The sequence below is a fragment of the Bacillus rossius genome, chromosome 7 (genome assembly GCF_032445375.1).
Source record: "Bacillus rossius redtenbacheri isolate Brsri chromosome 7, Brsri_v3, whole genome shotgun sequence".
Taxonomy (NCBI): Eukaryota; Metazoa; Arthropoda; class Insecta; order Phasmatodea; family Bacillidae; genus Bacillus; species Bacillus rossius.
Window position 1 is genome coordinate 63,199,429 of NC_086335.1, and position 17,166 is coordinate 63,216,594.

At 37.1% G+C, this 17,166-nt stretch overlaps 1 protein-coding gene across 6 annotated transcripts in view; it reads right to left on the bottom strand.

Annotated features, from left to right (window-relative positions):
* Positions 1-855: 855 nt before the first annotated feature.
* The window catches only part of LOC134534199 (longitudinals lacking protein, isoforms H/M/V-like), a 55,270-nt gene continuing 38,959 nt past the window's right edge, over positions 856-17,166 (bottom strand). For 2 of the 6 annotated variants that reach the window (XM_063372424.1, XM_063372425.1), the window contains exons 7-11: positions 13,750-13,815; positions 13,484-13,623; positions 12,604-12,691; positions 8,428-8,721; positions 857-8,134 (exon numbers count right to left, since the gene is read on the bottom strand). In XM_063372424.1, the coding sequence (XP_063228494.1) occupies positions 7,605-8,134; positions 8,428-8,721; positions 12,604-12,691; positions 13,484-13,623; positions 13,750-13,815 (1,118 nt within the window). In that variant the 3' untranslated portion in view covers positions 857-7,604. Of the gene's footprint in view, positions 8,135-8,427; positions 8,749-12,603; positions 12,692-13,483; positions 13,624-13,749; positions 13,816-17,166 lie in introns of all 6 variants that reach the window. The other 4 variants (XM_063372422.1, XM_063372423.1, XM_063372427.1 and 1 more) reach the window with 3 other exon arrangements.

The following is a 17,166-nucleotide window of genomic DNA, read 5'->3' on the forward strand; positions in this document are numbered from 1 at the left end:
GAGCTCAAAATAATGGATGTCACAAATTTTAATACCACAACACACTTATTTTTAGATTTTACTGTAATAGAACGTACATGAAAATGGACCGCTGTAGCAAAACTATTTTACACAGCTCTTCTAATGCAGTATGAAGACAATGAGAATAAATTTCTAGATCTCATTACTTTTTAGCCATTTTTGAGTGTTAGAAGTGACTCCTTTGTCATCAAAAAAGAAATGAGATATACAAGTATAAACCATGGAGGTATGAACCTATGGAGTGGGTGTCTGTTCTGAAGTTAAAGTTAACTGGTTAGCAATTGGATAGCAAAACAATACGTAGCTGTATGAAGGATAAGCTACTGTAAATTTATTTTTAATAGTTTGAAAAGAACTCACTAGGAATAATCATAAAGATAACATCATGTAGTAGCTTGGCTTCTGGGTTGTAGCCGTCTCCTAGGCGAATAATTCAATTGGTGAATTATTCGCCTAGGACACAGTTACAACCCAGAAGCCAAGCTATTTCAATGAGCGTGAAAGCCTGCGAACATTAATAACATCATGTAATGAATATTTGTTAAATAAACAAAACACATCTGCAAGAAATTAGCATTAAACTTCATGTTAACCAAAAATTGTTTTGATATACAGTAAGGAGAGTGGGGTGAGGGGTTGTTTCATTTTGACTTCAAGTATTAACATGGCAAAGATTGTAAGCACCAACTCTCTTACTTCTTAGCTCCATGATGTGAACATTTAAAATGTAGGTAGTAGCTTTGGTTGATTAATTTGCAATGGTCTGGAATTTACAATGAGAAAAATGCAAAAAGTTAGTAATTAAGTTGTAAAATATATGTTAAGTGGTGTATCTTGTAATAAAATTCTTACCATATTGAAATCTCTTATTTTCCACACAAATTTTCAGTTAAAAAATGAGAAGAAAAAATGCAGAGATAGCATGACATTCTCTTCAGCAGCAATCTACATAACATCCTTTAGGAATCTCTGTTGAGGAAGTTCATTGTGACTCCACTAATTCGTGTTTTCATTCTGACTGGTTGATGCATAAGGTCCACTAGAGTGCGTGCAGGGCTTATCAAAACGTCTGCCAATCTGTTTGTTCCCTTAATGGGACTTGGTTTGGACACGTTTTGGAATACGGCCCATGAGTTAGGTTATGGTTTTATCCCAACACGGCAATGCTTATTCACTAACTTACCTGAAAGTCTTGGAATTCCGCCCTTAGTATTACTAAACGATGTAACTGGCTAGAAGTCTGGTGCATATTGTGTCAATAATATAAAGAAAGTAGAGAAAAATAACCCCAACTTTAATTAAAAGTGTAGAATCTGCAGTGGACTATTTCGAGGTTTTCCAGAGTTCCCCAAGTTTTTACAGTGTTGCATTTGCAGTAGTTTAATGTGAGTGAAAAAAGACACCCCCTCCACCTCATGCACAGTGGCAGCCTAGATTTTGCAGGGCATGGCGAGGGGCCCAAGGCATGAAATATCACTAAAGAAAGTGTGGAAAATATTAAAAAAATAAACTCTTTTTTAAAACAAAAATTCTAAGCCAACCTGGCCTTAAATTTTAAAAAGAGTTTTACTAGTTCATCATAATTTTTTTTGTTATAATTAAAATTATATTACCTTGCATGATATAAAAAAGGGTTACGTGAGCCTCCCGACACAAAGCATCATTAGAAGTACAAAAATTCATTTTAATATTTTTCTGTCAATTATGTTAACATTTTTGCTGCACGTCTGTTTACATCCTTAACTACTACAAGTTTTTGTTTTGTTTTGAACTGGATTTATTTAGGTTATGACGACTTTGATATGTTCAACATACATTATGTATTTCGGACCCAGTAGCTTCTTGTCAACTTTTAGTGATTGTCACAATATGATTGGTTGCTGCTTCAGCTGCGCGGCATTCAAAGATGCAATTGTATGAATCCTTTGAGCGTCCGGCCCATTGCATCTGAATTTCAAACGTCTCAAAAAAGTCCAGGCTAACAATGATTATCGCTGCTTGGTGCCTATATATGAAAAAAAAAATTACTGCAAATAGTCTGCAGTCAGTGCAAATGTTTTGTTTGTGAGAAACACAAACTATTCAGTGAATTGAATGCATGTTTGTGAGATGTTAGCTCGAAACATCATTATTATATGACCGTTTATGTACATGGTCAGACTACAGCATCAACCAGGTAGGCCAGTTTGTGAGTGACACCTAACATTTGATATGAAACTAGTAAATGAGTCTGTGTGCCTAAAACATCAATGTATGTTTTGAACGTATTATAACATACAATTTATCAGTGCATTTAATATTACGGACTACTGGACTATCACAACTAGGGGTTACTTAGCACTGGTGGGAAATAACTTGCTACAAACTGAAGTCTCATAATATTCATTATGTGAACTTGCAAATTTCTTAAATTTACTTGAAAAAACTTAATTTTCGCACGGTCATTTACTAGACAAGACATTTTATTTCCAACTAATTCTCAATTTTTATCTGGACAAAGATTGAAAAAACTTATGAATAAATGTTTTCATGTCCCCGTGGCAGTGGGCGGGCTTGCAGGCAAGTGAAGACGGTCAGTGCACAATCTATGTTCACATGCTGCAGCCGGTCATTTTTAATTTTTATCACTGCAATTTTTAATGGTATTTTATTTACTAAGACCATATACACACAAATAAACACACATATTTGATATATAAAAATATTTGGGAGGGGGGTCAAAATGGGCGTCCCCTGATTGTAGTATACAGGTTGGATCTCTCCCAGCCTGTTTAAAATTTCAGGAGTTTGGTTTAAATTTGAGAAACTTAATGGTTAGAAGTATGTATTTGAACTGAGCTTTAAAAAAAAGTGCAGATTCATACAGTTTTAACAGTTTCCAAGATTAATGCAAGTCTGTGTGCAAAGGTATGGTCTGAAGCAAACGGCAACACCACACGTCTGTTATGAAAAGCAGGCTTGTGTCTGAATACTATAGTATCGCAGAGGAGCTAGAAATGAAGCCTGCGCTAGACACGATTAAGGTGAAGTAAAATAATTCAAGCATTATGCTTCACTTGACATTTCAGACACAAACCATGAAATTGAAGGAGCAAATGGAGGGTTTAGTGGCGAAAGACGATGAAAAAGAGAAAGCAACGCTAACTTAACGAGTGTCGGCAACAGTGATCACAATCTACTCTCACTGCACAAGATTCAGCAGCAGGTTGAACTGAGGTGCAAAATAAAATAAAAATTACATCTTAGTTTATATTAGAAATTTAACTATAGATTAAAATACATTTGCTACCTTTGTGCCATGGCAATCATGAAACTTTCATTAAATGTGACTTCATGACCTATGTTGCAAATATGATATATTTTAATTAGGTATTAATCCCGCGAAAGCTCTATTCAAATGCTCTTTTACAATCTACCTGACAAACCTGAGCACAGTATTGACGAAATGCTGGAGTAATAGATGTAAGAAGGTATCAACTAAACACAGTGCTAAATATAGACAGACATTTTATTGCAAAAAGAACTCTAAACAATAGTAAAGAAAAGTGATGTAATATAGTTGGTTCTGTATAAATAATATGCTAGTATCACACAAACTTACATCATATAATGTACAAGTTTTAAAATCTGAAAAATGGAAAACATTAAAACAATGTGATAGTCATATAAAATAACAATGTGTAGTTTTCATTCACGTGAAAATACTCTAAAAGCTTCAGCTAGTATAAAATTTCAGAAGCAAATTTCAACTTCTTTGAAAGAACTTGATCTATAACTGTAATATAAAAAAATTATTTAACAAAATTCTATTAATAATTTTAAATAATACTAGCCAGTAACACTTAAGTTGTATTTTGACGCCAATAAAATAATATTCACTGCTTCAACATGTCTACATCAAAAAACATAAACTGTACAAGTCCATAATATGTGCAGATACAATTAAGTACATCAGCAACTTCAATAAATTATAAACAAATTCAATTCATTTATTGGCAATCAAAACAGATTCTCACATAACAAAGTACTATAAAATCAAATGGCATATATAAACAACCAAAGGTAGCAAAACAAACTGTCACAGCAGACACCAGAATGCTACATGCCAACCAACTCACGAGAAAAAAATTGTTTTGCTCCACTTTAAATACCATATGCAATTTGCATAAAATTTTTCATTATAATCATATCTCAGGTGCAATCAGCAAGTAATCATTTTTGACGAAGATGACACTTGCTCCCATAGTGGCATTTGTCACTTGGACACAAGCACCTACGAAAATACACCTGCTTATCACCCTTAAAAACACTCCAATCATGCCAAAACATATCTTACTATAGTGTAAGACCATTTCAGAACAACAGTGGGTGGTACTTCTACTTATAATTATTCCGCTAAAATATAATTTTAAAACAATTGATATACATACCATAAAATTAAAAGAGACACTTATGTTTCCATAATTTAAAAACTCCAATTGTAATAAATTATAATAGAGTAAAATTTCATATACTACCTATACAAAAAACATTACGAAAATAGCATATCAGCTCTAGTAATAAGTAGGCCATACAAATTTTCATTTAAAAATGAATGAACGAATCAGTTCCTGTGCGTGGTTACCAGCAGGTGTAGTTTCGTAAAAACCGATGACGTGTAACTTCACATAAATAACTTTAAAATCCTATCAGTCACCACGAATGTTTACTCGTCCTTCGAGCAGCGTAGAATTAATGTCAACAGCTGGTTCATCACCAGCTTCGTACGCACGTACCAACTCAAACAGTGAATACCATTAGCGTAGAAATCTACCATGTCTCCTCACCCTCTGGCTACAAAATACAACTGCATGCTACTAACTGAAACTATGACTTGTTCACCACTATGTATCTACGAGTAACAAGCTGTACAAACGCAACACGAGTTACGCCAAGAGTCGTATCTTCAGTACTGTTGCCCACGTTGTGGCGTTGTACAACACCACCAACCAGCTCTCCCACCAACAAGGTACTTGGATGCACAGACGTGCATCAGAGGCATCAACAACTTCACGATTCATAGTTTCCTCACTCTCACACACACAACTTTAACACCGGAACTAACAAATGCTACGCCGATACACACGTCTTCATGCACGCTTCACGAAACTCAAGTTTTATGTATAATATTTTACACTGCAAACCCGACAAAACGTTATTTGTTCACAACCAGTTACAACATAGCAACGATAACGAACAGCGACTGAACACACGCACACAGTTGCACTGTGACGACACACAAGTTCATAAGTAAAGAGCACCGCTGCTTAAAACGCCGACCATAATGCACACACGTCTGAAATAAACAGCTTCAGCAAACATGCGAGAAGAGATTAAGGAACATAAAACTTTGTGTGGCTTTCATGCTAGCTTCACTAAAAGATACGCAACTACAGTTTCAAACCAATAGTCAGGGAAAGTAAGTGATACAAAAACAAGAGAGAAGAATAAACAGAGAAAAAGAAACACTCACAACTGAAGTTGGTGGCTATAGAACCAATAAGACATTAGCACCACTTAGATAAATGTAAAATAACACTACAATCCAATTCTTCAGCCGATATCAAATATCTCAGTAATCAAATAAATAAAAACCAAAAAATACATATAAATAACATTATTGATTGCACCTTACAGGATTAAGAAACCACCCTGAATCTGTAATGTTGTAACTCAAGTAAATGGTGAAACAACCTTCACACAAGCAACTGTGACTACTATCAACTCAAGTGAGATCAATTGCAGCAAACAATGATAAATACCTGCATTTCTGGATTGAGGCAGACAATGGCTGCTAAATTACTTGTATTGTTCATTCAACAACCAAGAAATAATACAATAAGCAGAGTAAAAACATCTTAACCTGCCAAAAACTAACAATAACTGGCATGCCAAATTACTACAGTTAATCCTTGGCCAGACCAGAAATCACAAAGCAAGAGACTTCAAACCCAGGGCATATTTAAGGGCAGAATAATTCCATGGAACCTCAAAGGGTCTCAAGATAGTAAGTACCCACTAATGACAAGGGCTGTTCAAATACCAAGGTATCAAAAAATATTTCACAACTTTTATTTTTTTTTAAATACTGGCAATATTTATTAGTTTTTATAATATTTTTATTATTATTGATTTATTGTAACTAAGTTTTAAAGTCAATGCTTAAAAATAATCAAACATAGGTACTGTTTTAGCTACAAGTAAATAGAAATGACTATGTTTACCAAATAAATAAGTGATGCAAATTTTCAATGAACTTTCTTCGAATTTAAATTAATAAAAAAAGTAATTGCTAAACATCTTAATAAGAAATTATGTTAAAATTAATATTTCATATAATGAGGCCAGTAATTGTATTGCTTCAATTGTATTGCTAATGCTTCAATACTCCACTTATTTGTAAAATAAAAATATAAGAGTGAAAAAAATCACAATAATGTTAAACATGCACACAAGTGTAGTTGTACTCATTTCCAACAAACATGGAATTGAAACAATTTTTGTTTTATACCTATTAGCAAGAAAAAACTATTAGATAATATAACGATTTGTGATTAGGTAACACACAGATTTGCAATATGTGTGAATAACAATAATTAAATCCACTGATTATAATTCTTACCTAGAATGAATAGTACTTGAATAATAAAATGTTCAACACATTCAATTAGTGGGTGTCAATTCACAATAATTATTAGAATAACTGTTTTGTAGCAATTTCACTAACTAGAAAAACAGCTTAGTATTCAAATGTGCTTCACAGAAAAGTTAATTTGAAATAAATTTCAACCATTACACTAACAGAGCATAATGCCAACAAGAATCCCCCCCCCCCCCCCCCCAAATATAAAAGAACGAGAGTAAAAAATAAATTAAAATGGCCACAGGCTAGCTACATAATGATCTCACTTGAATTACAAAACAAGCACTAAACTTTCAAATCAAGACACTGCATGTTAAACTACTGAAGAATCTTGCCAACTTTTTGACCTGCAGAGCTGCTCTGTATTATAAAAAAAAAACTCACAATCCACTATTTTATTAAAATTCATACTCATACACAATAAAACTAGATCTTATAAACATACATGCTCAAAAGCATGTTTCACACAGTACCACAATATTGTTACAGAATAAAATTTATTAACGCTACAAATTAAAATTTGGTCATTAGTAATGTGTCGGTCCTGATTTCCGGTCCTTGGCGCCGGTTCATTTGTGGAAGTCTTTGAGCGCGTAACGTACATGACGGGCGGATGCGCAGACGCTAGGTTAACACGTACCTACGTCTTTCTAACTTTCCTTCAAGCTGCAAATGAGTAGCTGCTATCTGCAGGCTGACTCCTATGTGATCGAATGTGGTCAATTGGAACACCAAGTCATGTCGAACAAATAAAAGGCCATACTTAATTTGAGTGTAAGAGTACCGGAGATAGCGAGAACCAAGGGGAAAAAAGAGAACAGAACAGACACATCCACAAAGAAGGGCAGACGGACAGCAGGGTGTTTGTACTAAGAGTGGCGAGCGTCTAGCAGTGGAACTCTCAACTGGCGCTGTGGGGCACGTGCTGCTGATACAGCGGCAGCTGGGGGGGCTGGGGGGGCGGCGCGATGTGCTGCTGGGGATACGGCACGATCATGACCTGGGGCGCGGCCGACGGCGGGGACTGGCTCGTCTCGTCCCCCTGCTGGTGGCCCTCGGCCTCGTACTTGCCGCGCTTGAAGCGCCCGTACAGCGACGAGTACGGCAGGTTGTAGTGGATGGCCGCCTGGTTGATGCTCATCTGGCCGACTCGCACCGCCTCCAGCGCCTCCCCCATCGCGTCCTCCGACCAGGGCGTGGGGTTGCTGCGCGACAGCTCGATGCCCTCGCGCTTGCAGCGCCCGTACAGCGTGCCCGTGGGGATGCCGAACTCCGTGGACGCTCGCTGCACCGAGGTCTGGCCCGTGCGGATGGCTTCTAGGGCGCGCTCCAGGTCGTCCGGAGTCCACGTCGTGGGAGCTGCGTTGAAGGGTGCCGCCAGACGAATCCCCTCTCGGCGCGCTATCTTGTACAGTGTACTGCTTGGAATGCCTGCAACCGACCACATGTTGGCTACTCTGTGTTCAAAACGAACAGATCATACTAGTCTAGTGATTGGATGAACGGTAGTGTGTCTCATCAAGGTCCTAAGAGAAAAAATAGGTTTGAAATTGTGCGATGGTTTACCATATTTTTCTACACCAAGGTTCTTTTTCCAGTAACTATTGTGCAAATTATGCACCTTGTTTGCTGTGACAGGAACTGAAAGGGTTAAGAAATATAAGATACTGCGTAAGTCACGATTAAACCTCAACATAGTAACGCCGCAGGACAAGTGCACTCACCGTAAGCCTTGCTGGCCTTGTTGGCGGATATCGTGCCTGTCCGCAGAGCCTCCAGGGCACTGTTCAGGTTCTCCTCCGTCCAGGACTTGGTCGGACCTTCCTTCTTGGGCGTGTCGATACCCATGCGGTGGGCGCGCTGCCACAGCGTGGTCGAAGGGATGCCGTACGTGGCGGAGGCCTTCGTCAGACTCATGTTGTGGTTGCGTAGGGCATCGAGCGCCAGCTCCATGTCTTCCTGGGTCCACGTCTTGGGTCCCAGGCCGCTGGAGCCCTTGCCTGCGTCGCTGCTGCCATCTGATGACAGAGAGGGTGAGTGCGCACCTACGTCAGTAAAGGGACACCTATCACTACAATGCTGTTGATGCAAAATGTGCTACATTTTAAACAAAACAGTTGCTACCAATGTAGACAAACAAGACATCTCAATGTAGAACAACCACCACACACATTTGTATATACAAAAACCCTAGCACTGCAAGCAGTGTCAATGAAGTATAATAGGGCATAAGATTCCTATTATAAGTTATTATGTGTTACTCTTATTTTTTAGCATGTCAATTATTTTAATGAACTTGAAATCATTTGGAATATTAATGTAGATGCTTTATGATATACAGTCAAACCTCTCTGAAACGACCCCTCACGGTTCCCAGGAATAGGGTCTTAATAGAAGAGGGGGGGGGGGGGGGGGGTTGTCGTAAAAAGATGTTTTCCGAAATTTTCAGTTGATTTCACCCCCCCCCCCCCCCCCCCCCCCCCCTTTTCCAAACCGCTACTCGCTAAGAAACCAGCCGTACAATGGTAGGATGCTGTCACTCACAATGCTAGACGGCTTTGCTTTAAACCCACTTCAACCTTCATGACAAGACCGTCGCCCTACAGGCCATTTCTAAAGAAAATATGAAATATGTCAAAAGACAGTTTATTTTTACTGGTTAGTTTACATGTACGTTTTCTGCTTGCCGTAGTTAAATACACTAGAACCCCGATGTCGTGAACCCCGGATTTAACGAAGCAGTGATTTTACAAATACATTCTCGGGAACCGTCAAAAAATTGGACATTTGAACCAAAATGTGAAAATCAGAAGGAAAAAAAAAAACTAAATGATAGATCATTAAATTCGATTAATTTTAACACACAGCGTATTTTTGTGTCGGCTTTAATACTTCCAATAATGTTCATGTAAGAATAACAAAAAAATAATGGGACATTTCCTTTAAAAATATGGCAGCAGTAGGTTCTGCAACGCGAGTGGGCGCACACTAAGCTCGCCCGGCTGGCTGGCGGCAGCGGCTTCATGACGCATAAGCTCACCCCTCCCTCCCCTCTGTATCATTCTTTAAAGGCTAGCTCATCCCTCCCAGACACACAAACCATCTAGTGTCCTCCCTTATAACACCCCAACTTCACTCTCCTTTGAAAAACCTTCAGTGAGAAAATGCTCATTTCACCCTCCCTTCTCCTGTAAAATTGGGCTATTATGAATGTGGTACTAAAGTGGTGAGGGTAAGATCGTTGTAAATATTTTCGGATCCCTCCCTCCCCTCCAAACACACCCAAAAAAAGCATGTCAAAATATGTCACTTTTCACACCAAGTTCGAGTTCAGTCATCCCTGGCAAGGAATTTACAAGCTTTCAAACTTAAATATAAATGTATTTTAATAGCAAGGGTCCTATGAAAAGAAATATACCGAATAAAATCAAGCTGCTGTCACCAAAGCAAGCATAAAACGGCCCAATGCCTGGTCGCTTCGTTATTGCTCGCGCGAGAGGCGAGACGTGGAATGTTAGATGAAAGATAAGTGCGGGGGAGACGGCAGCCAGTGTGTTTCCTGCGTGGGGAATAAGTGGCGTAGCCTTTTTTTTATGCCGGGTGAAGCGATCTTTTTCTGTCAACCCACGGGAAAAGATAATTGCTTGAGCTGTCAAAATAAACATTGCGGCGGCAGTTAAAACAAGTCGAGGCGGGCGTGCATCCAGTCGGTCGCTGTGTATATCTACTTGAAAAACATAACATCTCAATTCATAACAAGATTCCTTATAACCTACACGTATTGCCGGATGTTTTCAGCCTGATCCATGCAAGTTCTTTAGCCACGTTTTGAATGAAAACTGGCGGGCCAGTGTTGTGCCCTCTTTTGTGGACACATAAAGCTTTTATCAATTTGCTGACAGTTTTAATATATTTTGACTCTCCTCGTTAAAATGAAGCAGATAACGTGATTGTTAACAAGTACAAGCAGCATCCGAAATCGCCCGCAGCGCACGGTATGAGGAGAGGGTGAGCAAGGGCGAGCGAGCGGCCGACTACCATGTTCACACGCTGCGGCCGGACGTGGAATGGGGGTTGTCAAGCTCTGACAGCGGTCGACAGGAAGTGGTATCTATTTTTAGATATGCGCTGCCTACGGCAGTACAGCACTCGGTAAGAGAAACCCAGTAACACGCTACTCACCACAAGAAACTTATTTTATGTCCGATTTTCGGCAATTTTTTCACGGTTCCTCGAAATCGGGTTGTAATAGAGAGGTGGTCGCAATAAATGGGGTCGCAACAAAAAGGTTTTACTGTACTTATAAATCTGCACATTTTAATAGTAACATTTTTTTAAATGTATACAAAGTTAAAAAATATAATTTCAATGCTGTTGCTCCCGATCCCGAAAATTCACCGAATCCTGTCCCGAAGTAAAAATGTCATTCTCATCCACCTCTACTTTTTTTTGGCTTTATTTAGGCAATGTTAAGTTAGAAACTGCCTTGTAGATACACTGAGATAGAAAACACCAGCAAGTATGCAGCTGTATGATCAGGGTATAAAAGTGGTGCAAATTTTTATATAACAAAAAATTGCAATAAGTTACAAAAGTGTTCCCAGACAGCAATACAGCTTATCCTGTAACCACTATCTGCATGATTATTTTCACATGTTTTCTTACGAAATAATGTTAAGTAATGCAGTATATTGGTCTAATTCACTTCTGATAAAAAAAAAAAATGATATGAGGATTATATTTTTATAATAGCAGAATTTTCAAAATTATAACAAAATCAGCTAAAATTTTAAAAGGCCCTATGTAAAACAAAGTCTCGGAACACAAGTAACTCTTGCCATGTACAAAATTAGATTCATTGAACAAAACTAAAAAGTTAATGATGCAAACACTCCAGTTAGCAGATTGGCAAATACTTATGAATTTATGTAGTCAATATGCTTCCATTTAATACCACCAATAACCACAAAATATATTAATACTTTGACTATCCCTGAAACATATTTTTATAGAACCAATTGAATACATAAACAGACTTTTTTCTGCAGTCGGCCAATTCTGGTAAAATAAGAAGATACTGTAAATACTATACTACAGTAAAAAGTACTTTAGCTGACATTGTATGGTTCAGCACAATCTGTAATCCGGCACCAATCTAGTCTCTCGCGTTTAGGTTTTTCAGTTTATTAAATCAAGGACTGTGTCCCCGTGTAGTTCGACATTGACATGACGGCTTCCGCTTACAACCTTGGCCACCACGTTGCACTACTGCGCTGCTGGCATTTTTAGTTTGCTCAGAGTTCAACATTTCCACCCATCACCGAGACATTTCGTAATGATTTCTTCAAGACGACCAACGCTCATCTGAATTTTTTTTCTTTCTATGGAGCAACTTATCACACCATGCTTTAAATACCATTCTACTGAATATTAATTTTTCTTTGGCGTTCCAGTTAAAACTATATTGAAATATGATAATCCGGAACAGTGGTTCTGAACGTACTGGATTTAAGACATTTCATTAGAGTTGTGCAGTTTTACTTGGTAAAAAAATAGGTGATAGAGACTGATTTTAAAAATATATTAAATAAAAATCTTCACCCACCTCAGGAAACCGCATACACCAATTTAGGCACTACTTAAAAACGTGTAGACACAGGTCACTGTAATTTTTTCACTACAGTCAAACCTCATTATTAAGTAACCCCTCCCTTTTTAAGTATAGTACATTTTCAGAGCCGTGCCAGTTGTTTTAGGTTTAGTAACAGTTCAGTGTAAAGAACGTTGATTGCGTACTGAAACTGTGCGGTTTTTCGGGGATGTTTTAACGAGATTCCACTGTACATACAAGCTCTACACATTAGGATTTTGGAATTACGTTAAGAAGAGTAGACACCCACCGGACTGTCCAGACGAAGATGGGATGAGCCCCAACAGTTCTGGAGTTATCATCATGGTGTGCATGGTGTGTTCATCCTCCCCAACATTCTGCAACACAGTGCACCTGCATGAGTGGCCCCATAGCCGGGAACCAGCACACACTCTAGCCCAACCAGCCCCTCAAGTCCTTATCAACACCTCGTACTTCTGCCACACTGAAATGTCAGTCACCTGTAATTATATAAGTGTGAGCTGACTCAAGTAGAGTTACATAGATGGTACATATTTGCATTGATAAATTTCAATTAATTTTTAAATATTTTTCACAATGTTCCAAATGTGATACTTTCACATAACTGCTTTTATCTGAAATTTTTAAATAAACTGTTTTCAAACAGGAGAATTACACTCTGCAGAAGAAAGAAGCATGTTTCAAGAGATAAGATGCAACATGTAGCAATATCAAAAATAATTTTGCAGTAGAAGTAACAAAGGGTTATTAAAACGTTTATCTAATCTTTTCATAACTTGTCAAAGAATAAAAATATTTATAACACTGGAAAACAAACGGATATATTTAATAAAAATGCATCTCTCTCACATACACACCATTTGGCAACATAGTTTGTCGGTGTAAAATCCCATTTTTATCTACATGTATAAAATTTCTGAACAGCTGACATTTTTCAATAATTTACTATTTCAAATTTTTATTGACCATAGGACCTCTGGTATGTTTTTTAGTACCACAAGCATCACGCCAGATTGTTGATTAGTTTACATTTGTATTAGACTGCAGTGCATATTAAAAATCAAGTCCCTTCTAATACACAGAGAAAAACTAATGTCAGACATACTTGAATTAACCTTTGGATCGCAATTAGACATGCATGTTCTTACTCTGTCCGACATGTGGCTATCAATGTCAATAGTTTCCGCCTGTTCCATGGCTCGCAACGTCTCGAATTTGACCTTGACATCTTCACTGTCCCTCTGGGAAACACTGGAGCCATCTGCATCTGAGGTCAGCTGTATGACATCTACAAACCAGAATTAGTGCATGTTAGGAGCTGCTTGCTTGCCGGTGCAAGACAGGTTTGTTTGGACATGGCTTGTGGAAGACAAGTTGCAGCGTACGTTCAAGAAGTAATGGAAAAGGTGCTCACCATGCTCTTGAAAGCAGTCAGCATGATACTCGTGGTTGGCCAAGTGAGACCGGGTGATGTGGTTCACTAATTAGAAACAAAAAGTCAACTTCTAGTTTAATGACACCAAGCCAACAATCCAATCAAACATGTTCACAGTTCCCATTTTGGGAAAACACTTTGCATTAAAACTGCAGACATTAACTAAAACATTTTCCAAAGGTCACTATTTACCAGTACAATCTTAACCTAAACTCTCATAAATAATGTAATTCTGTGTCATTAATGGAAAATTATTTTAACAAAACCAAAATAGATTTAGTAGTAGTGCAGTCTACACATTACACAAGAATATAATAAATTGTATACAACGTAAACATTTTATTCATAATCTGGATCAAAAATTCAGATAAATGTACTTCACAGTAACAATATTACTTAAATACTCAAGCAAAGTGGCTATTTAAAGCCACTATATACAAATGTAACAGCATAATTAACTATATATTCATTACTGACATTGCATATGGCATCATGACTACATATTTTTGTATTATTTGACTGTATGCATTCCATGATATAAACATATGATATATAAATGTGATGTTAATACTTTGTAAACCAAGCAAATACAAACTGATGATTTATGACTAGCTGTTTTAAGGTTGCATTGCAAATCCCTACTAAGTAGAATTCCTGATTCAACTACTTGTACCAATTTCTAATGGTTTAGACATAGCTTAAGCCTAGCAGTAAGATTTAAGGATGTACCATTTACAGTCAAACATCCTTAAAACGTTTCTATGATTAATAACATTCAAATACACTAATGTAAATTATTGAAAACATTAAATTAAAAAAAAAATATTTAGGACAGTAAATGGCAAGTATTACTTTACAGCAGCTCTCTAAAGTTTATCTAAACAGTCTAGCATTTAGTTTACTGGGTGAGAGGCCATGATAGATACAAAAAATACAAGCTGAAAGGCTTAAGATGCTAATAACCACACTGAAGATCATAACAGAAAAAAAGAAAACAAGAAAGCTATTCATGCAAGACATGCATTCACCTATCACTGCACATTCACTTGAGCACTAACAAAAAATTGCAACTGCAAAACCCAAGCAATTATAAAAATGTTTTAGCATTATATTATATGTATACATAAATAAAAATAAAAGGGAAGTGGAAAGAAATTTCTGAGTGTGGGGTAATTAAGGTCTACTTACCGAGAGGTACAAATTAGTTGTGAACCTGAACTTAAGTGTGAGAGATTGATCATGAGTTGAAGTTTACGGTTGAGGAAAGATATTTGTCAAAAGTTAATTTTAGGCTTTGAGATAAGAGTGAAAGTTTTTGTACTGATATTGTTGCATTTTTCACTTCCATTCCAAACAATTTTTTTTTCTTTTTGCTGTACTCAATGCTGAACGCAGTCCTGAAAATTTAACCTTGAAGATCAGGGCCCTCCAGTGCAATATGAAGCAATCCAGTGCTGTCTCACCAAGTCTGTGTTTATTAGCTTCATTTGAGAGAAGCCTCTCTCAGTTAGCTGTGTGAAGCGGAATGACTCTATATCTGTGCTAACTTGACAATGTTGGAAACAAACTCGAGATAGTTTTGTTCTTGAAAAGGATATGTACAAGTAGATACTTTCATCTTATGGTTATCAACTGTGAGTGGCTTAATTTCATACTTATCTTGTTTACAATTTTTTTTTCCAAGACCAAATCTGTTCCATATGAACCAAATAAATGGTCATGCTGTGATGGAAGATGTGACAGATCAAAGACTGAAAAACAAGTTATGATTTCCCCCCCCCCCCCCCCCACCACCAATCCGTACACCTTGTCTGAATGTTTTCAAAGAGTGAATTGAGGTTTTTTTGCGGTGTCAAGTTCTTGAACTGAACACACAAATGTGACAATGAGAAATTTAAGTTCGTTGTTAATATTGTGCCGGCCTTTTGCATCAATTTGAAATATGTTTTAACACCTAACAATTTTGATATTGAAATATGACACGTACCACCCCACGTACCTACATCCCTGATATAGTAATAAATAAACTTATACATAATTTAAAAAAAAAAAAAAACTAAAAAACCCCGCTTTTACGCTGAAAGATCTAAAAATTAAAATGTGTTTTGCCCAACAGCCAAATAATGTACTACTACTCTGTATAACTAAAAATGAGGGATGCTTGATATCATGTCTTAATTTTTTTATCTGTAATAACAATGTCATTTGTTATAGACTTTCTATCAGTAATTTTAGGATATAGTCAATACAAAAATTTTTAGGCTATAGTCATTACAAAAATGAATATATCAACTTCTTAACAGTAATGAACTCAAAATTAGTAATAATGTGGTGCTTCTGGGGGGCCCAAATTTGTATGATCCACAAGCAGGGCCCGCAGAAATTTACAGTTGAGGGTAGAGTGGGGGGCACCCCCCACGCGGCCTGAGAGTTATGCACATGGGATTAACTGACACATCATATCTGGATGTGGTGCCCGTATGCTGTAGTCTTCCCATATTTTGGCCTTCATGCATGCAATAAGAAGAAAACTTCAAAATATACAGAAAGTTTTTCCATAAGACACAGTTTTGACAAACACGTTTCACAGTCACGCTTTTGCAAGTGCAAGCAGGTGAAGGGCTTCTTAATTAGCTGGTTAATAAAGCTGCACGTTTTTTCAACTGAAGTTAACCAATATCATTGAGTTTAGTAATGTTCACCTTTTCAGTAATCAATCAAAAAAATAATTTTAGCAAAATCAAAACACAAATGTATGTTTATAGCAAAGAATGTGACTTGGAATCAACAATGGATCCAGATTGATGGTCAGGTGCAAATTAAATTTTCTAATATAATTTGAGCACATTTACAATTGAAATATTTAGTACATTTATTTGGGGTTCATAAACATTATCTATAGCACAGCAGTAAAATAATAGTATAGTAAGTTTTACAAACTATGATGAGGAATTAGGAGAAAATCTGAAAATTATTCAATTTCTGGGACAGGGACTGAAGCTATGACACCCCCCCCCCCCCCCCCCCCCAACCCAAGATCCACCAATGCTTAAAGGTACATATTTGCTTATTTGAAGACATTTTAAGGACAGATAAAAACACTGGAACTAAAATAGACAAAATATTTAATAATGTAATTTAAAGGTGTTAGAATTTGAGCTTACCACACTAGGATGCAGTCTTTTTGAGCCGAAGACTTAAAAGAAAAACCCCATAATTTTTTTTTTTTTGGCAATTTAAAGAAAATAGACACTATTCCATCCAAAATGTAGTGTGAAAAAAAAAAAAAAAAAACCCACACACACACACACACACTGAAAATAGAAGTTTTGAACTTCTATTTACACTTGCATAACTGCTCAACAAGTTTATTTCTGACTTCACATAACAGGTATT